At 40.0% G+C, this 22,262-nt stretch overlaps 1 protein-coding gene across 1 annotated transcript in view; it reads right to left on the reverse strand.

Annotated features, from left to right (window-relative positions):
* The window catches only part of GUCY1A2 (guanylate cyclase 1 soluble subunit alpha 2), a 146,515-nt gene that overhangs the window by 37,632 nt on the left and 86,621 nt on the right, over positions 1–22,262 (reverse strand). Inside the window, exon 4 of the mRNA XM_082304504.1 lies at positions 12,296–12,439. Within this exon, the coding sequence (XP_082160630.1) occupies positions 12,296–12,439 (144 nt within the window). The remainder of the gene's footprint in view (positions 1–12,295; positions 12,440–22,262) is intronic.

The raw sequence follows: 22,262 nt of genomic DNA on the forward strand, positions 1-22,262 counted from the left end.
TTTAAAATATTAAACAAAACTAAAACCCAAATATGAGATATACCAAAATACGGAGATTGTTTTGTTTTTTTAAAAAAAAAAGTTCAGGTTATTCAATATGAAGTCCCTGAAGATAATTATTTACATTGAATGACTTTTACCCTAGTTTAAATTTAAGGAAGATATTTGAACAGAAGAGGCTGTTGCAAGTTTCTCTGAAGTATTGGCATTTTTTTTCCAAAATACTCTATGTCTCATATGAAAGGAAGCTGAAATATCATTAAACATTTAGTTTATGGATTTATTTATGACAGGAAACACATTCTTCCTTAGGGAACTAAGCTATTCTGAAACAGTTGAACAATGTCGCTGAACTTGTCAGCTTCAAACAGAAGGCCAAGTATAATGCTCCAGCATCCACCCCCCATCGGAACTGTTCACTCAAATATAGCACAGCGTAATGACTCACTGTTTAGCACAGAATAATGACAACAGTTATGTGATACTGGTGCATAAAATCGCAGACTTTGACTTTTCTTAGAAGTGTGCACGTTGGAGGGAATGGGGTAAAGTAAAGAATTGCCATTAACAAATACACTTTCTTCTTAATCTTGCAGAGGAGATGCTGGCAGCTGCCTCTAAAAATCCCGTAACTGTTGTACTGCGTTTGCATGGCAAGGTTCTGGTAGCAGGGGGGCTACAGGGATGGCTTCTGTGAGAAGCTGCTAGAAGATTCCCCTGTGCCCGACAGAGCCAATGCCAGCCGGCTCCAAGACAGACCCACTGCTGGCCAAGGCCAAGCTCATCAGCAATGGTGGTAGCGCCTCTGGGGTAACATATTTAAGAAGGGGGAAACATTTTCTGCACAACAGCAATTGCAGCCAGAGAGAGGAGTGAGAATATGTGAGAGGGACAACCCTGCAGACACCAAGGCCAGTGAAGAAGGAGGGCAGGAGGAGCTCCAGGCACTGGAGCAGAGATTCCCCTGCAGCCCGGGGTGAAGACCATGGTGAGGCAGGCTGTCCCCCTGCAGCCCATGGAGGTTAACGCTGGAGCAGATATCCACCTGCAGCCCCTGGAGGACCCCACACCGGAGCAGGTGGATGCCCGAAAGAGGCTCTGACCCTGTGGGAAGCCTGTGCTGGAGCAGGCTCCTGGCAGGACCTGTGGAGCCATGGAGAGAGGAGCCCAGGTTGGAGCAGGTTTCCTGGCAGGACTTGTGACCCCGCAGGGGACCCACGCTGGAGCAGTCTGTTCCTGAAGGACTGCACCCCATGGAAGGGACTCATGCTTGAGCAGTTTATGAAGAACTGCAGCTCACGGGAAGGACTCAACGTTGGAGAAGTTTGTGGAGGACTGTCTCCCGTGGGAGGGACCCCACGCTAGAGCAGGGGAAGAGTGTGAGGAGTTCTCCCCTGAGGAGGAAGGAGCAGAAGGGACAACGTGTGATGAACTGACCGCAACCCCCATTCCCCGTCCCTCTGCGCTGCTGGAGGGGAGGAGGTAGAGAAATCAGGAGTGAAGTTAAGCCTGGGAAGAAGGGAGGGATGGGGGGAAGGTGTTTTAAGATTTAGTTTTTATTTTCACATTACTTTACTCTGATTTGATTGGTAATAAATTAAACTAATTTCCCCAAGTTGAGTCTGTTTTGCCTGTGATGGTAATTAGTGAATGATCTCTCCCTGTCCTTACCTTGACCCACGAGCCTTTCGTTATATTTTCTCTCCCCTGTCCAGCTGAGGAGGGGAAGTGATAGAGCAGCTTGGTGGGCACCTGGCGTCCAGCCACGGTTAACCCACCACAACTGTGGATGCCAGAGTATGGAACCAGATCTGAATAAAGGTTAACGTATCTACAGGATTACCCAATGGGGCTGAGAAAGACACCATCCTCCATGAGATAACCCACAGGTGGGTCTTCTGGGACTCTGTGCAAGGCTCTGCTTGCAATCCAGGGTCAGAAAAGTCAAGGACTACTGAGGCATTCTTCCTTGCGACACGGAAAAGCTTTGTGTTGGGGGGCTCTTTCCTACAGTGAGCATAAAATTATATTAAAGGGGCAAGATAACTAATAGGTTGTGGAGAGGAGTGCTATGCCCTTTAAATGTGTAACAGAAGGTATGCAGTATAAAAAAGTGCATGCAGCTCAGTTCCATTTTTTTTTGTTTTTTTATTTCCAGTGCACCTTATCCAAAACTATTCATGCAGTAGGAGACAAAGGAGAGGGGAGAAGGAGGAGATGGAAAGAGGCCCTTTTTTCAATCTTTTTCTCCAGCCTGCATCAGGGTGAAAGAAGAGGGAGCTATGCTAGCACTGTCACCTAGCACATGAATGCCCAAGTTGCATTATCCAGGAGAATGTATTGTTTCTGAATACTGGAGGGCTCCTGGAGGTACAACACCATCTCTTGCTTCTAGGGGAGGGTCAGATCAAAGGAGGAGGCAGATATGCCCTATTCACAGCTAAAAACTGCAATTTAAGGCACATTATCGCCCCAGATAAAGTAAAACATTTGGATTAGGGGACTTCACTGTTTGGAACCTTGGAAGAGAGACAGAAAATGAAGGCACATCAGTGATGTAATGGTGGTTCTGAAACACAAATATTGCCCAGTGTAGAAAAGCCAATGTACATAACTGAGACGACAATAATAAATAAGTATCATTAGCACTGGCCAGAAGAGGCTTCCTTCATTTTAAAGCAGGCAGACCAAAAAGCAGGTGCAGACAGCTCGGTCACTGAAAGAGGAGGCAGATGCTGTAGCAACGCAGCACAGGGCAGCAGCTGCCTGACAGCATCTCAGCAGCTGGAAACACAGACGCTCAGGTAGCAATCACCTCTACAGCTGCAAAGGGCAAGGCATTTTCCCCTCTACGTCCCACTCAGAGGCCTCTGGGATCACCTGTGCCTATTAACTCAGTGAGGTGGCAATTCAAGCCTAGCAGCATTTTCCATTCATGCTTATGTGGTTGGACTGCATAAAAGCCAATGAATCACTATTTTTATGCAAAATCTGTGCTTATTTCTCAGTGTATTACTGCTTATCTTCTGTAAGTCCTTGTAGGTTTGTGTATTATCTCATAATACTTTTATTTAGCTTTTGTGCAATGTTTTCCATCACTGCTCCATCTCAGGAGATAAGAAAAATAGTCTTGTAGTTGATAGCGGAAACCTGACTTTTAGTTTTTGTATGACAGGAAGACACACTGAGGGAAGAAGAGAACAGATATTTAGGACTTAGGAGAAATAGAAGTTCTTCACTCAGCTACCCTGGCTTCCCTAGCCCAATTCTCTAAATATTCATGGATAATTTTAAATTATATGAGGTTTTTGGGGGTTTTTATGTAAATATGTAACATCACTATACACATGGCAATTCTGATTTTCTAAAGACTTTTGTCCATTTTTCCCTTTGTAGAGATGTAACAATGTCAACCTCCTGAAATTCCTGTGTACACCACAGATTTAATTATTTATTCACCTGGTGGGTTGTGTTGCTGTTTTTCTTGTTATTATTGCTTTCTTTTTGTCTGCATAAGACTGAAGGACAATAATAATAATAGAAAGTTTCAGCTTCAGCATGGAAGTTCTCCACTGACTGGGACAGTCAAAACAGGAATGTGAGGTTTTGGCAGCTGCCCAAAGTGCCCCAACCCAAGCCCAGGGGCAAAACAGTATCATAGGATATCTTCCATCCTAGACAACCAAGAATACAGGAGGGTTTTTTATAAAGGACACAACTCCAATGCTTTATGCTGTTTAAAGTCTTCTTTTTTTTTCCCAGGTGATTGTCCTAGTAACTAATCTATTTACTATTCTGGAGCAAGTTTTTCTCTGATCAGAAATTTACCAAAATCTGGTAAATTTGCCTGATGAAAATGTGGCAAGACATTTCTATAGAAGTTTTTTGTTTTGATCATTCAGTGTTCTCAGCCAAAAACAGTTTTCCATGGAAAATTCCCAACCAGCTCTACTACTAGCCAGACATCTGGAGTATTACTTGGAGGCGTTTGTGACTGGAACAACTGCTGAACCGTGAGAATCAGACCAGTGAGAGATGTCACACTGTGACCTTAAACCTAACCCCACAATCCAGCTGCACATCCTGTGGCCACAAATCCCATGTGGGAATCTAAATCTTGAAACCCTCACTGGTTTTCCCTATGCATGTACTTATATCACCTGGAGAAGGAAATAAAAGTATCTGCTCACTGTGAGGCACTAGGACAAAGCTACGAGCTAGGTGCAGCCATCATAGTAAGGTTTTTGTCTGCCTTAGGGAACAGGACATATGACTGAATTACAGAGGCATTTCTATACTCAGCTAAATCTAAATACTATGAGTCACAGAGAGTTGAGAACATGTAGAAGTCAGTGTGAACTAATAAACAATGGAAAAGTCCCCAAGGTGCCCTGGGTACCTACCCTGGATTCTACAAATATGCTTTATCTTTGCCATGGAGACAATTATAGACAGAAAGGTACTTGTGCTTCTTACTCACAGACAATAATGTCAGAAAAAGCATGGCATGAGAGGAGAATGGTCAGGTCCAAAGACAAAACCTCTTCTCAGTGATCCTCAAGTTATTAATTAGCTCTCTGCTCATCTTTCAGGTCTCTTCCTCTCAGCAGTCAGAAACAGAATATCTTCACAGCCTTCTAATTAATTAACTCGAGTTGGCCTTACACTGGGTTGCCAATCCTGATATCATGCCTCTGTGCCCTGCAATTGCATACACAGCAGGCTGACCCTTATCCTGTGCAGGATCAAGCCCTGGTAGCTTTGAAGTCTACATTTATCATCTACTGCAGACTTTACCTAAGTACGTGATTAAAACCAGAAACGCACGTCACCTGAAAGAATAACCAACTCTTTGGGAAAATTTCGTCTTCCGTAGAATAAATATCAATCTAATTTTCAGACCAGCCTCTTCCACAAAGCTGCTGTTGTGCACCCACTAGTCATATTAAACCCCACTTCCCGTTATTATTGCAACACATATGCAGTAACACTGTCATGCAATGGATGTAAAATATAACTGGATATGACAAGGTCCCTTGAAAAGAACAGAAGTTGCAAATATCGACTGTGGTTTTGTTTTTTTAAAGCAAATGATAAAGATTTTTATTAAAATCAGACAAAAGGAAGCACTTGAATGAAAATGACTGGAGGGCTGAGGAAAGTGAATTTTCCCTTAGGATAGCCTAACAAAATCTGCAATTTCCCAGATGCCTGGGGAGATGTGCTTCGATACAGATCAGCTCCTCTCATTTTGCATTTCCAAAGGCACTGGGCCAAACTGAGTTATGGTATCATGAACTCTCCTCAAGTCCAGGGAACCGTCACCAGGGCTGACTTTGGTTCATCAGCTCTCAAGAAAAAGTACCAAGCTTCCCCCTGAGACATGCAGCTCTGAATGCTCCCCAAAGGAGTTGTGCTGCCCTAACGTTGGTAAGCCTGTGAAACTACGAACTCTTACTGTCTTGTTGGTCATTTTTAGTAAAAAAGTCTCTTAATGCAAGTGTTTCTTTTGTGGAACTGTTCCTTTTGAACACACGGAAATTTCTAATTTGAAGTTATCCAGCCTGAAATAGGATATTATATACCTTCCAGAGTCTGATGCAGACATTAAGTACAAGGCAAAGTTGCTAGGAGACCACAGATGGAGCAAGGAGCATTGCAGTAACGCAGCAGCTTTTCACACAGGGCTGATGAGAACGCCTGCATCAGCAGTCAGCCTTTCACAATTTAAAACAAAACAGACAACCTTTTACTGATTACGTAAAGATGCACATTTGGTGAGGACCACTAAATTGTTACAAAACTAGCGCTCCACAATCTAAATTAAAACCAAGGCAGGAAACACCGAAAAGGATTACTCAGACAACATTTGCTAAACTACTCTCCCTCATTGCATGTTTGGGAATGGCTGCTTCCTTTAGAAACTAAAAAAAAGCATATATTCGAGCAATGTTGGCACTTTTACCCTACTTGTGTTCTGTGCCCAAGTTGTCCACACTGTCAGTGCTTGAAATTAGATGAGGTTAATCCCACCCTTTACAAGAAATGGTCCCTCTGCCAGGCTGTTCTTCTTTCTCTAGCTGACAGATGAAGACAGGTTCTTGTGTTGATGGTGCTAATACCAGACTACACTGTTTGAGTGCAGCTTATAAATCCAATAATAAAATAGGTTTAGCGACGCACATCTGAAAGTTAGAAGCTGCAAGTGTGTCAAGCGCTCTATCTTGATAATAAAGAAATAACTGAGCCGAGGATCAGACTATGTGCCTTGCAAATACATGGTCCCACCTACCCCACCTGAGAATAAATCAATCGAATTGAAGCCAATACCAGCTAGAAATTTTCTGTACTACTCTATTTAGATTATTTAATGAACTAGTCATTAGCATGTGAGCAAAAAGAAAGGTGAGGGTATGTATTTGCTTCAGTTTGTGATTACAGTATTTACAGGCCTAATTCTCATGTTATTGCAACTTAATCATTTGAAAGATACATGACATTTTTCTGCTGTAGAGGAACATATTTTATAACATGTTTCGAATTACTGTGGTAGGGCCTAATCTTTATGTTTTAGACAGGTACACAACAGATCTACATAATTGTAGTTAATCTCAGCAGCTCTATGTAAATCATTTACTTTTCCTCTGTGTGTTCCCAGTTCTGTATCTCTTCACAACCCTATCAGGACCACCTTCACACACTATAAAAATAAGCAGATAATCTTAGAGAATAACCTCTTGGGAAATCTCATTAGTCAAAACTAGGTATGTTCTGCCAGAGCAGCCCTTTTTAACAATAAACTGAAAAGGCAGCCTTTCTGTTTATCTCTCTTTGGGATATACACTGCACATTAATTAATTAGGCAAGATTTGAAGCATGATAAAAAGTGATGCCACTGATAATATCCTATGGGTTTTAACACATCAAATGAGATCTGCATAGTGACCTTTATCTCTAAAGGTCAGTGCTCTAGAGAATTCTTCTTACAGCGTTATCTCTAGCTATTAAAATTAATGTACTTCCACTTTACCTAAAAAAAAAGTAGTAAAAGATGAACCATATCCTAAATTCAAGTAACACTCACTTAAATGTAGGAGGCAATTTTAAATCAATATTTTCAAACTGCAGTCGGAGGGCACTACATATAATTAGTCATACAGAACCTAAATCAAAAGAGTGCTTCTGGACTAAAAAGTGTTTTGCTGAAAGGATATAAATGTATATCCAATTCTGCATGCAGTGTCTGAGCCAAAAATCCTTCTTTTGTACCAAGGCCTTAGCTCATGCTAAAGTAACGGGATTTTGCCTCAAATAGAATTGAGTTAAAAAAAAATCATACAGGGACCTGAAGCCTTCTCCATCACTCACAGGAGAAATATCAGCCTATTTCTGTTACAAATATTTCTTTTGAAAAGAGCAGACTGTGTTACAACACTGATAGGATTTGTGGAGGCTGCTATAATATAGCTCATTCTCTCTTTCTGCAAAACAACATTTTTTCATTACCTTGCAAATCACAGGCTATTCACTCAGGTATAAGGAGTGCAGGCTCAGGGTCTCCATCCTGCTTATGCATTGCTGCTGCCTTTGGCTCTGCTGGAAGCGTCAAACGCCTGAGTGCGTGCCAGCTGCACATCATGGTGCTCTCATCAGGATGCTATGAGCTCTGACTCAGGGGGCGGGAGCATCATCTGCATATAAACCAGACCTGCTTCATACACCTTGTCACCATCCTGAGGTCCATCACTGTTTACTGGCCACATGAGCATTGCTCCAAGGGGCAGATTTTTCATAAATTGTACATGGCTGCACAAACAAGGTAGGTTTGTGATCGCTACAATGAATACTTTCAAATGAGAACTCTGTAGCCAGACACCAAACTTCATTTGATGGTTAATGCACTTTATAGGTGAAAATCCTACCCTAAATTACCACTTACATGATACAGTATTTTTGCATTCATTCATTTACTTTTTCTTCCTAACTTTCTGAGTGTCTCTCTGAGACTCTAAGTGTCATTCAGTAAGACATCTGCTGCTGTCACAGGGATGAACATTTCAAGCACTACAAAAAGTAAATATTTACATTCTGGTGAATTGAGTCCTGAGATGACAACAAAATATATCCATCAAAGTAATTTAGAAAATATATATATTCCATAAGCCATAATCATAAAGTCAGACATATCTAATTGAGTATTCATCAAATAAAAAGCACTACATTTCATAATGGCAGTTACGTTTCCCTAGAACTGAAATTTCTGCAACCAGGAAAACCCACACAGATTCATAATGACTCTGTCTGAAAAAACGTCACCCCCTAAGTAAGTAGCCTCTTAAATGTGCCCACAAACCTGGGGAGTAACTGACAAAGTCGCGGTTTCCAGTGCTGATCTCAGAGAGCTTAAACAAGAGATATGCCCCTGGAAAAGAAATCCCCTGCAAACACCAAGCAGACTTCAGCCTGTTTGCTTCTTAGTAGGAAACACAATCAGAACAGAATAACTGTGCTGTAATTGTTAGCCTACTAGCACAAGTCGAACTTCAAATAACCAAGGTGTCACATATTCTATAAAATGGCAGAGAACAATTTCTTCCTATTTAATCAAGGCTTATCAGCCAGTTTGGGGGTGGAGAAAACAGAACACTGTTGTCTACTCCTGAGATCAGAAGGTCCCTTATTTTCAGGAATTATGTTTTGAAAAATTGTCTCAGACTTAGTGAAGTATTTTTCTTACTTTTTCAATATATCTGCTAGACTATCCTGAAGAATAAAGTTGGAATTTAGTCACAGCAAGTCATGAAAGCTCCAAAGATACCAAAAGTTGGGCATGAGGAAAACTGCCCTCAGATTTCAAGTTTTTTTCAAATATTCAAATACTGATGTAGGTTTTTTGATACAAGAAAAAAAAAGCTGCGTCAGCATTCTATATTCAACATGCTTGGCAAGGACTCAGGAAATGTGACTTATGCTTGGTAACATGAATCACGGATAAGAATTAAGGTCAAAATATAGTCAAATTACTGCACTTGTTTTGCCATCCATATCAATAGGACTGGCTTAAAGTAACCACATTATAGTACAATTAAATTCACGAGAAGTCAGGGCACTTATAAATGTCTTATAGCCTACATTGTGTACTTTGTATCTAATGTTAATGAATATTTAAATATTTTAATGGCAAAGCTTAATTGTAAAATGTGTCATGCAGTAAGTCTCCTACTAATGGTTCTGAGCTGAGTCCATAGTAACTGTTACACATACCTAGGGGTTCCTTAAACTTCAGGTAGATTACAGAACCATAGAATCCTGAGTTGGAAGGGACCCATGAGGACCGTCAAGTCCAGCTCCTGACTCCGCACAGGGCAACCTAATAGTTAAACCATATATCTAAGAACATTGTCCAAACACTTGAACACCGACAGGCTTGGGTCCATGACCACTTCCCTGGGGACCTTCTTCCAGTGCTTGACCACTTTTTCCTAACATCCAATCTGAACTACCCCTAACGGAGCTTTAAGACCTTCAAATGCACATGAAGCATTTGTTAATGGGAATCTGTGGCACAATGGGCACCTTCACTTTTTTTTAAGCGAAAAACTGGCAGCTAACAAAAATAGGGATCACTCTAGCCAATTCAACATTGGCTCAAAGCTAAAGTCATTCCAACTAAATTTAGAAATAATGCATATGTTTTCAACTGTGATGATCATTGACATAACCACTAAGAAAAACTATGCATTCTTTGCCATTTGTAGGAGGATTCATCTGACAGAGTGCAGAAGCTTACAGTGTAGACATCCACATTTAAGCTAAGTCCATAGACTTCCCTTACAGACAACTGAGAAAATACACATTTTTAGGGTGTGATTCATCTCATAGTAGAGTAGACACCTAAACTAGGACAAATTAAAGTAGACTTCTCCAAAAGTCATTATTTCAATTGCTTTACAGGGTAGACATCCATGTGAGAGGAATCCTAATCTTAATATATTTAAAATCAAATCAAGATGCCTCTATGAAAGAAGCTTTTTTAAACATGATTTACCAGGTTAGGCACAAAGGTAACAACATTCTATGACTTTTGTCACCCAGGAGGTGAGATTAGTTGATATCGCCATCCCTCCTGCCCTGAAATCTATTACACCTAAAACAGAAGACAGCACAACTAACACCCACTGAGGAGCTTCTCAGTACCTCTACTTTCAGTTTAAGTACAATGAACTGAGTTTTTTCTTCTGAATTCTAAAGGAGGTTTATTAGCACTTTTTGAAAGTTTGGTTATTCCTAGCATTTTATTTTATGCAAGCATTTTTCCTCTGCACTGTCCTTATAGTCTTTCTTTTATAGGTTTTCCTATGCAGCCACTGAAATCATGAGGAATTTTCTGAAAAATAATGACAGTGGTAATGAAAACAGTCACAAACTGTGACTCTCAGACTAAAACATACACCTTCAAAATTTCCCTACAATTGCAGCAATCACTCAAAAGAAAGAGAAAAGATGGAGAGGATCTGGAAGACAGCTCTCCCAGCATGTGACAGTGTAGCTAGAATGTATTAATCAGCTATAGTAATTGGAAAAATAGAGAAATCATCAAACAGTCTAGAAAGTCCATTTTAATAGGATTAATTTAATACCTGTTTGAAACAGTCTTATATCAAAACTGAAAATGCTATGTCTTCTGATATCTTCAGACAACATTTGTCTTTTAATGCTTATTCTGTATTCGATGAATGTCCATATGAAGCTTTACAAGAATTTTCTTCAAGATCCATAGTCCAAGATTTTTTTTTCAGAAAGTTATTCTTTTGAATATGTGGACATTTTTCAATAATCAAATAAATATTTTATTGTGACATTTAAAAAAATTCATCAGCAGCATTGATATCTAAAAATAAAAATATTTCATCCAGAACTCAATATATTTTCATTTTAATATTGTGTTGCCATATTTCATGGAATTTCTAGCTTCGTTGCCTTGCATCCACACTCTCCTTTCTGGGCAGAACAATTCTTTCAGATTAAATCTCTCTTGATTCACCATACACAAAGAGTTCAAGGAATATAGTTCAAGATATAACCTAACTAATAGAGAGAGAGAGAGTTTGAACTCGGAAGTATACAATTTTATTGCTCAAGGAGCATCACAGCAACATCCCTAAATACATTTCTAAAAATTTTACCTCCTCTCTGTCAAGTTTTAAACCTTCAAAATAGGTCTTTCAATTTTTGAAAAAAAGAAAGAAGCATTTCGGATGCAACCCTCATTTTTTAACAGACATGAGGAATTGCAGTTTACAAAGTGCATTTCAACCATGATCTAAATCATCCCATGGGAAGTCTGTCCGGCCTTCTCATCCAGCTACATATGGCTTTTGTTATAGGCTTTAGACAGTGTTGAATAATTGTTCTACATAATCCCCCTATTTTCTTTGAAAACAAAAGGTTTGTATTATGGGAAGAACAATTTAACCAAAAACAGAAGTGAGTACACATAATGAAAACAATGTGTAATCTGACCCTTGAAAAAGAAAGGCACATATATATCTCCATGTTTTTTCTTCCCTGCTGAACCTCCATCTTCTACCTGAACATTACCAATTCTAAATGCCAGCAGCTACAAGGTTGGCATAAGATCAAGAGGAGCAGAATAACAGTGGAAGTTTAAAATGGTACAAAAGGACATGTGGTTTTCCATCTCCTGCCAATCTAGGAGAAGGAACTGGAATTATGTGGGAAGGAAGGACATTAACACTGAGAAAGAGCAGGCAGTCTACACATTCTTCTTTTACACAGGTCAACAACTATTCAGAAAAGAGACTGGTGACCCCTTAGAGGCGCAGAACTCTCTGAGTGCCTCTACACTAGTGCTGAAGTTCAGATCAGGAGCCTACTTCTGAAGCGAATTTCCCAATTGCCATTGCATACGGCGCCTTGGCTTGTAGCATGGGACAATCCTGGATCGTGTGAACTGTCATCTTCTCACACTAAACTGAATTGGAAGAAGGGCTCCAGGAGTCCGTCTAATGCCTTCCAGCCACAAATAGGCATTCAATGCATATGGCAAGGCGACAGCTAGTCTGTGTAGTCTACTGTCCTTACTAAAGTAAGGCATAGCTTACATGATTGCTGATGGGCACCTGTGGAATATATGTCCATAAAAAAGACCGTGTTGTATTGATGGAATTTTAAGTTCTCCTAGCAATAAACAGATTTCCACTGTCAGAACACGATGGAATTCATCAGGTCCACGTACCACTGACTAGCTGAAAATAAAGAGCAAAGGGCTTACCTTAATAGGGCTCCCATCTGGAGTGAGAACCTCTTCTGAAAGCTCCATCATCTTCAGTGCCATCAGGGCAATGGCTTTAGCATGACTGAGACTTTTCTTATGGAGTCCTGCCGCAACACAGTACGCATCACCTATTGTTTCCACCTGCAGCAATCAGACAAATCAAATGTTAAAGTATGATAATGAGAAGAGATCTCTACCATTAGTTATCTGCAATCAAATAGCATTGCTTAAAAACATGTGAGCAAAACATCCATAAAATAAGCAATTAGACAACGGAGCATAATTACCTGAGTTTGCAAACAGGTGCAGTCAAAACTTGTCAAGCAATTGCATAGTGGTTCATCACCATTATAACCAAAGAAGATCATTACATTTAGAACAGTGTATGCCATCAGCTGAGACATGACAACATTTTCCCATAGCAGTAATACAGAAAACTCTATTTTCCTAAATGAGAAATTGTTTGCAGCTTTGTTTGACACTATCCTGGCTGAGTTTGCTGTTGGGTAAAAACAGTGCAACATGATAATAATTCATAATTATTATTTGCTCTGCTAGAAAAGTATATCAGGAAGAGAATTAGAAAAAGCAAAACATCACCATAAAGAACAATAAAGAGTCTATAATTTCTCATTAGCAGGTAGCTCTTCCTGGTATAGGGATAATTTACAAATAGATGCTGTTGCTACAGACTTTTGACTGCATCTGTCTCTGTTATTTTGAAATAAGAATTGTTGCCTCTCTCTACTATGCAGGCTACCTGACTGTGAATTCCCTACCTTCAGGCATCAAGTTTAGCAGACTGATCCCTCTGGTGTCTTCAGACAGACCTTACCTCTCTCTTATCCTTGATTTTCTTTAAAGCTGTCCCTCAGGAGGAAGTGGGAGCAAAAGAAATTACAGAAGCTCTCTGGATAAAGGTGGCCTCAGAAACACTGAAGCCCTCAAGTTCTGCAGCTTTATTGACAGCATTGTGTTTTGCAGTCTGCTTGCCCATACATCTGCAACGTGCTCTGCGCAGGCTGTTAACACATGCCCAAGCAGACTCAGCCCTCAGGGGTTAGTTTGGTTTTTGCTACATAACTAATCTGGCTTTTGCCCTGTCCACAACACTACAGGAATGCCAGAAAAGGCTTCAGCAAAGACTAGGGTGAGAAGAAAGCATGCACTGAGCAAGGAGTCATTCAGGAAATAAATACAGCTGATTATTCTCTCTGCAGGGATTCTACTAATATTAGTAGACCTGGGCCTTCTCAGATTAATTTCCAGTCCTGATAAACTGAATTGGAAACAGTATCTCAAAAAGTAAGCACTACATGTAAATGTTCCCAGAGCATGAATCTGGAACAGCAGTATGAGCAAATACTTCCCATCATCAAACTTACAGAAACTGCTACAAGCCCATTGCCAAGTTTGGCTCTTCAGCCTTTCCGACTGATTGTGCAGGAGGATATATATAAGAAGCTGAGGGTTTCTCATGAGCTGAGAGCTGAGACAGCTGTTAGAGCTCTCTTGTCACTTTTGGAAGCTCCTATATAGGAGCCTGTACATAGAAAAAAAAAAAAACCAAACATATAGGAGCAATCAATACCGCTGTCTGTCTCTCTGTTTTACCCAAGCCATATCTCAAGATCTCTGTCCACAGGAAGCAGAGACTGCCAACTCCCTGCAGTTTAGGAGGTTGTCTTTCCAAAGACAAATGGATGGGCAAGTCTATGGCAATGGCTGGTGAAAACTGTAGAAACTAGGGAAGAAAATACACGAGCATAGTAAGAAAAAGTACCAGAAGTTAAAAAGACACTCTGGATGGCTAAGAAATAGATGGAAAAAAATTCTCTAAATCAGAAGGAAGAATTAGCAGAAATCCAAATAACTGCACAGTGTCATCCTTAAAAATTGTGGATGAACATAACCAGTTCAAATAGAAATAAAGGGGTTACTACAAAAAGAGCTGATTCTATGACATCAAATACAAAAATGTAATACAAATTCTGATCATTGTTGAATGATTTAATTTCAGTATGACTTTCCCACTAAAGTTAGTTGCATTACACCACTGTAAGCAAGTATACATCTGGGATCATATACGGTTCCTGCAATGTTCAGGCAAACCTACTTATTTTGTTAGCATCTTCCCCTTTGGAAATTTCCATAGCTGTGTAAACTAATTTAACAGCTAAATTGCAGTCACTGAATGAGTAGCATCATCAGAGTTGCATTGTACATATCTGTGTAGTACCAGAAAAATGGGACTGAAGCTGTCTCATGTTCATCTTACTCTGAAAATAAAAATTATAATAATACCATTGTAGGATACTCTCTAAACTGCTTGTCCTTATAAAGTTCCTCTGACAGTAATACTGGAGAACCAGGGGAATGATTAGGACTGTTGAGACTGACCTGGTAGTTGAAACTGGATGTGATGAGTACTGATAAGGTTGTCTAATGATTTACCATTCTGTGACCCTGTTTTCAGTCACTAGTAAGATTTTCCCCAACTAAGCATTTAAGCTGAAATTTCCATGCTGAGTGTCTCCATCAAACTTCAACCTTGGTTCAGTCCTCCTTCAAAATCAGATTTGGCAAATTTTCCAATTATCTGTAGTTTTTTTTCCCCAACTCCTTTTTTTAAAAAGCTCCAGGAGTTCTTATAATTCAGGTTGCACTTTGATTTGGCCCTTTCATATGGAGTCACAGAATCATGGAATGGTTTGGGTTAGAGGGGACTTTCAAAGATCATCTAGTCCAACCCCCTTGCAATGGGCAGGGACATCTGTCACTAGACCAGGTTGCTCAAAGCCCCATCCAACCTGGCCTTGAACACTTCCAGGGATGGGGCATTCACAACTTCTGTGGGCAACCTGTTCCAGTGTCTCATCACCTTCATTGTAAAAAATTTCTTCTTTATATCCAGTCTAAATCTACTTTCAGTTTATAACCATTGTCCCTTGTCCTGTAACCACAGGCCTTGGTAAAATGTCTCTCTCCATCTTTCTTATAAGCCCCCTTTATATATTGACAGGCCACAATAAGGTCTTCCAGGAGCCTTCTCTTCTCCAGGCTGAACAACCACAACTCCCAGACTTTCTTCATAGGAGAGGTGTTCCATCCCTCTGATCAATTTTGTGGCCCTCCTCTGGATCCATTCTAACAGGTCCATGTCTTTCTTGTACTGGGGACCCCAGAACTGGATGCAGTACTCCATATGGGGCTTCACCAGAGCAGAGTAGAGGGGAAGAATCACCTCCCTCAACCTGCTGGCCACATTTTTTTTTATGCAGCCCAGGATATGACTGGCTTTCTGGGCTGCGAGTGCAAATTGCTGGCTCATGTCTAATTTTTCACCTACCAATATCCCCAAGTCCTCCTCTGCAGAGCTGCTCTCAATCCATTCATCCCCTAGTCTGTATTAATATTGGGGATTACTGCAACCCATGTGCACAAACTTGCACTTGGCCTTGTTGAACTGCATGAGGTTATATGAGGACACTAAAATAGAAACTGCAATGAGAGCGATACATCGCACTTCAGAATTTCAGGCTGGGCCACCAGTGAGTCAGACGCACGTGGGGAAGGAGGAGATTTCTCTTGTCTCAGCTGAGAAGCAATAATCGGACCAGAAAAACAAAGCACTGCTCATAGCTCACTCCAAACTATCTGCTGGGTAGATCCTGAAATCACTGTGCACACCAGAGAGCAACTTACTCCATACATATTCAAGTAAACGTCAATAGGATTAAGAGAAAAGGAAGGTACCACTCAAGGTGGCTAAAAATAGCAACAGTCAGATGTTTGATGCTCTTCAAGATGATGATATACAGTAATGAAACTTCATAGGAAATCTCTGCCATGTGATAAACTAACTTCTGAGGTTTTAAGTTTGTAATGTCACTATTATAGTGCAATATTAGCAGTATATTTGATTTTTATATCCTTCCTAGATACACATACAAGAAAAGGTATTTTGCTATCACTGTAAGACTGGAATACATTATCCTGCTTCTTTTAAAAAAACAAAATATATTCTGTTTTTAATATTTCAGCCATTTTTTGCATATGATTGACAGTTTTACCTTTATTAAGACTTAGTACTTTTTTTTCTACTTAAATAATCATTTCTTACCGCTCTTAATATTTCTAGGCACTCACTGATAGCCTGACTTACTCTTACCTACTTTTCATCCCTTTTCACTTATTTACAGTCACTGTGGCCAGCTCCACTGGAGCTTTCATTAATTGGGAATTAATATAGAGCACCATAGAAGCGAAGTGAGGTTGAACTCAGATTTCAAAATTACACCAATCTATAAAAAATGTAGAATATAATTTTCATTCTTTATTAACAAACAAAGCAGCCAAGAATCATTGTAGCTACTTACACTGCTAAACAAAGGCTTTCTCTAGAGCCTTCTATAACTCCGCATCAAGTCATTGGAAATGTCCAGAAGATTTTCAGTCAGGCCCTCAACAAATCAAAGATTAAGATTAATAATTAATTGAAGTAGTTGTATGTACTTTACAAGTCAGAAACAGCTTCTTGGTAGATATCCTGAGACTGCTGAATACTGTAGAGTGACAACACATAAGGCTTGCAGCAGTGTCCTGGTTTCAGCTGGGATAGAGTTAATTTTCGTCTTGGTAGCTGGTATGGGGCTGTGTTTTGGGTTTAGGATGAGAACAATGTCGAGGATACACTGACGTTTTGTTCTTGCTAAGTAGTTGCTAAGTGGCGCTCACAGTGGTAAAGGACTTTTCAACTGCCCATGCTCTGCCGGGTGCACAAGAAGCTGGGAGGGGGCACAGCCAGGACAGCTGACCCAGACTGGCCCAAGGGCTATTCCATACCATATGACATCATGCTCAGTATATATAAGCTGGGGGAAGAAGGAGGAAGGGGGGGGGACATTGGGCGTGATGGCGTTTGTCTTCCCAAGTAACCATTACGCGTGATGGAGCCCTGCTTTCCTGGGGATGGCTGAACACCTGCCTGCCGATGGGAAGTAGTGAATGAATTCCTTGTTCTGTTTTGTTTGCGTGCACGGTTTTTGCTTTGTCTATTTAACTGTTCTAATTTATTTTACTTCAATTATTAAACTGTTCTTATCTCAACCCACGAGTTTTCTCCCTTTTACCCTTCTGATTCTCTCCCCCATCCCACCGGGGGGGAATGAGCGAGCGGCTCCGTGGTGCTGAGTTGCTGGCTGGGGTTAAACCACGACAAGCAGGAAACAAACAGAAGTATCATCTTCTACTTTTGGGAAGTCATTTTCTATGTACCCAGCTTCTGTTTGTCCTTGGTAGATGGACATGTCTGTTCATGTCTGTTTTAGACTATGACTTGCAGATGAATCTGGTAGCGCATCTAACAGAATATAATTTCTCCAATTCTAATGTGTCCAGAGAACAGAGGTTAATAGACTGTCCCCAGGGCAGCTCCAACAGGTCTCGTCTAACTACCAGTAGCTAAACCTTGTGTTGTGTTATGTATGTCACTTAACTGAGAAACTGGAAGTAGTAGCTGAATGATGTTCCCCAAGTATAAAGTCAGGGTGTTGATTCAGTGACAGCTTAGAAGGGAAAATGTGGTGTATTGAAGTAACATCCCTGTTTCTGTACTCTTCTTCATGTGAATGCATGAATATGCATCAGTCATTATGTATATGAACTTCCAGAAGTAATGGAGGAACTGAAGTGTTACACTTCATTGTAAAGGGTTACACACAAGGGGGGGAAACACCATTTTGTAAGTGAAACTTGAAATGGCAAGTTTAAAGATTTTCATCTAAAATATTCAGGAATCCCAACAGTCTTGGGACACAGCTTGGAAATAAACATAAAATGTAATCATGGGGGGTCACTCTTGTAGCAATTCTAATCTGAAATTCCTACAGCAATCAGAAATATTAAATCCACTGAAAGAAGTAGCGGGAGGGAGAACAGGCTCTAGTTTTAGTCCTGTTTCTCTCAGCAGGTTTCCTGTAAAAGCCTAATAGATAATTTGTATTATAACTGATACAGTGGAGTACTCATTATTTTTTTTTCATGTGAGAGCCATAAATAAGTCTGTGTGCTGTTTGTTCCTTTTTTAATGGATTAAATTATACTCGTATCAAGAAGGCTTCTTTGCTTACAATTAAAACTAAATAGGTACAAAAAAATGGGTCTGAAAATTCAAAAATTGTTGTCTTCTTTCAGGAAGAAAATCTCCCCTTAACAGCATATCCCTTGTAGATCCCTCTGAAGGGGACTTGTGTACTATTGTTACCATCTCCAAAATACTCACAGGACTGTGTAGGCATTTATTATCTCACACCTAAGGGTTATAATATTTAGTAGACATTCACCCTAAAATAATCTATGCCACTGTCTCTATGGACTGTTCAATGCTCTTTTGCAAAATAAGTAAATAAATTGGAAATAAAAAAAGTTGGATTGCCTTCACTATAGAGATAAACACAGTTAAAGTATTGTCTCTAACTCAAAGTGTCACCCATGAATAAAAGTCCTTAATACAGATTGCACTAGTGATTTTAGTTTGAGTTGGCTGTCCTGCTGAGATAAAATTAACTGCTAATGGAGCCCTTCTCAAGCCAAATCCATTCAAGGGACATTTATCCTTCAGCACCTTCCTGAGATATGTATAGATACAGATACAGATACAGATACAGATACAGATACAGATACAGATACAGATACAGATATAAATATATAGATAGATATAGATATAGATACACAGAAAGAACAGATTATTCTTGTTTCTCACAAGGCACTGGAAAAAAATTTACAGTGCAATTCAGGATGAAGAACTACAGGACATTCCTGGATACCTTGATGTTATACCCAGGTCATCAAGAGAATACAAGATTACTTTGGAAAGTAAATACATAAGTACTGCATAACCATCCTTTGCTCTTCCCTGAGAAAAGAAAACCTTTCTGTGGTACATGTATGAGGAAAAATACATTATGCTGTTCAAAGTTTATTTGGTTTATTCTATTAACATATATAGATTATCTATATAACTGTATCACACATATAGACTTTCGATAGAGTAACTAAACACAGATGTTCTTCAGCCCTTTCCATGTCTTGATTTCCTATGCTCCTTTTACAGAGTAACAGATATTTCTTCAAATTCAGTTAAGTTTCTAAATGCATCAAATCCTGCTCGTGGTCTCATGTGTTTCTGTTATTTTAATCACCAGAAATATTTGTTTCTGCTTAAGTAAGTATGGTTCATAATCCTTGTAATTTTAAGTTGGCAAGAAAACTTGGAATATTAAACAGTTTCTCTATGCTCCGCACCCTGTTTACAGCCACAGTATATAAAGTGTATACGCTATATTTAGCTGAAGAGAAGCTTATTACTAAACTGTTTCTTATCACTTATGAGCAATCTGCCAATAGCCTGAAACTCTCCTACTGCTGGGCGATATTCTATAAAATTTCATTTTATAATACTGAAATAATAACAAACAGCAGTTGCAATGATATCGGTTTCCTCTTAAAGAGCTTGAGAGTGAAAAAAATAGAAATAAGCAGCAAGGAAAGGGGTAATGGCTTAGCTAATGGCGGTTTAACGCTCTTCGCCTTCCTCACTTAACTTTTCTCACTGAGAAAACTAACTTTTCTTGTTTGGGTCTGGTTTTTTTTTTTTTTTTTCCCTGCACAGAAGAATGTTATTCTCCATCTTAAAATACCTTTCACCTGTTGCCTATGCATGTTTCCCCTCTCCTACCCAAATACAGACACATTGTTCTAGGTGCACACAATATGTACTGATTAGTTAACACCTTTCAAAATACAATATGTAAAAAAACTATCTAGAATTTTGCTGAGTAAATGTATCTGCCTTTTCTGACAAAATCTGTCCTTCTTTTCCTGCTAATAACATTATTTGCACTCTCATCAAGCCTGCAGTTGACACCAAACTGGGGGGACTGGTCAATTTGCTCTAGGGCAGGGCTGCCATCCTGAGGGACATGGATAGCCAGGACGAATCAGCCAGCAGGAAACTCATGAAATTCAACAAGGACATGTGCAAACTCCTGTCCTTGGGAAGGAATTTCCCTGGAACTGATACAGCCTGACACCAACTTCCTGAGGAGCAGCTCTGCAGGAAAGCCCCTGGGGGTCCTGGTGGGCAGCAAGCAGCACATGGGCCAGCCTGTGGGCAATGACAGCCTGGGCTGTATGAACAGAGACTGGGGGAAGCGGTTATCACCCCCTGCTCAGCACTCATTAGACCACACCTAGATACTTCAGACACACATAGATACTTCAGACTAGATATAAGGAAGAAATTTTTTACAGTTAGGGTAGTGAAACACTGGAACAGGTTGCCCAGAGAGGTGGTAGATGCCCCATCCTTGGAAACATTCAAGGCCAGGCTGGATGGGGCTCTCAGCAACCTGATCGAGTTGTAGATGTCCCTGCCAATTGCAGGCGGGATGGACTGGATGACCTTTAAAAGTCCCTTCCATCCCAAAGCATTCTATGATTCTATGATTCTATGATACCGCATCCAGTTTTGGGCCCTTCAGTACAAGACAGAGATTGATAAACTGGATCCAGCCTAGTGGGGGGCCACCAAGATGGTGGGAGCTGGAGCACCTGCCCTGTGAGGAGAGGCTGGGGGAGCTGAGCTTGTTCAGCCTGGAGCAGAGATGGCTTTGGGGGGACCTAAGAGCAGTCCCCAGCGCCTGTGGGAGGTCCTCAAGGAGACAGAGGTGGGCTTTTCACAGCAGTGCAGGGTGGGAGGGCAAGTGACAAAAATGACATCAGCATCCTTATGGATTATGAAAGAGGGAAGCCTGTGAAAGTTATTGACCACAAGATCTTACTCAGATAAAAAGAATTTTGCAAGTTTTTTAAAGAACAATCAAACAGTTCTGCAAACAGTGAGGATTTTAATAGATGCTTTAGCAAATACAGTGATAAAGAACATAATCCTTCTATTTTAGGGCATAAATCTCAAAATGAAAATGCTAGAAAGAAGTCTGCCATATGTATCTGACATTTCATAAGTAGTTCATGGGGTTTCTTGTACTTCTTCAAGTACCCACGTCCAATACCGTCAAACATGGGCCATTATAATGCACTAGTTATGGCAGTTTCTACTGTAATCCAAACTTTTAACTATATGGTACACCCCGTCCCCCAATATATCTATTAGCTATATTGATAATTATGTGAAATTTCAGTTGTCCAAATGTTTTCTGTCTCCCCTGACATTTAGATAATTGAGGTTATACTGTGGCTACTGATTTTTCCCTCTAATACTCTTATCTTTGAATTCCAAGAAGAAAAATCTGCTACACAAATTACACTGGTAAAATTAAAGCTGAAAATTATCCACACTTTCTGAACTTTTCATGACATAATATTTAAACTGCCCAAGGAAACATTAAAGTAATGGCATTTATTATTATTATTACTATTATTATTATTATTATTATTATTATTATTATTATTATTATTATTATTATTATTATTATTATTGTTTTTCCTCCATTGGCAATAATGAAACGTTTTCTTTTTTTCTGATTTGTGACCTATATTCCTATGGAGGGGAGGGAAGGGGAGGGCAGGGGAGAGGAGAGGAGAGGAAGAGAAAAGGAAAGCAGGAAGGCAGGAAGCAAATAAATTTTGGAAAGCAAGGTGCTTTTTTCTGTATATTTTATTATACATAACTTTACTGCTCAGTTGAGCCACAGAGTTGCATTGTTTGGAGCTGCAACTCCCTGGTTGCACCAGTTCCCTGGTGATTGCCCATCAGATTAGCATCTGCCAGAATGTCAGCCTTTCTTTATCTTTCTCTAATGATCGTCAGTAAAATTACCACCTCAGTTTCCTTGGTTGATGAAATGCTGTTAATATTTCTCTTCTTAGCTAAAAGTGAACAGAATCAGCACTAATGTCAAGGACCCTTGAATACTCCATTGCCTCTTACAGTCAATCCCAC

This window comes from Platalea leucorodia (assembly GCF_965183815.1).
Source record: "Platalea leucorodia genome assembly, chromosome: 2".
NCBI classification, from domain to species: domain Eukaryota; kingdom Metazoa; phylum Chordata; class Aves; order Pelecaniformes; family Threskiornithidae; genus Platalea; species Platalea leucorodia.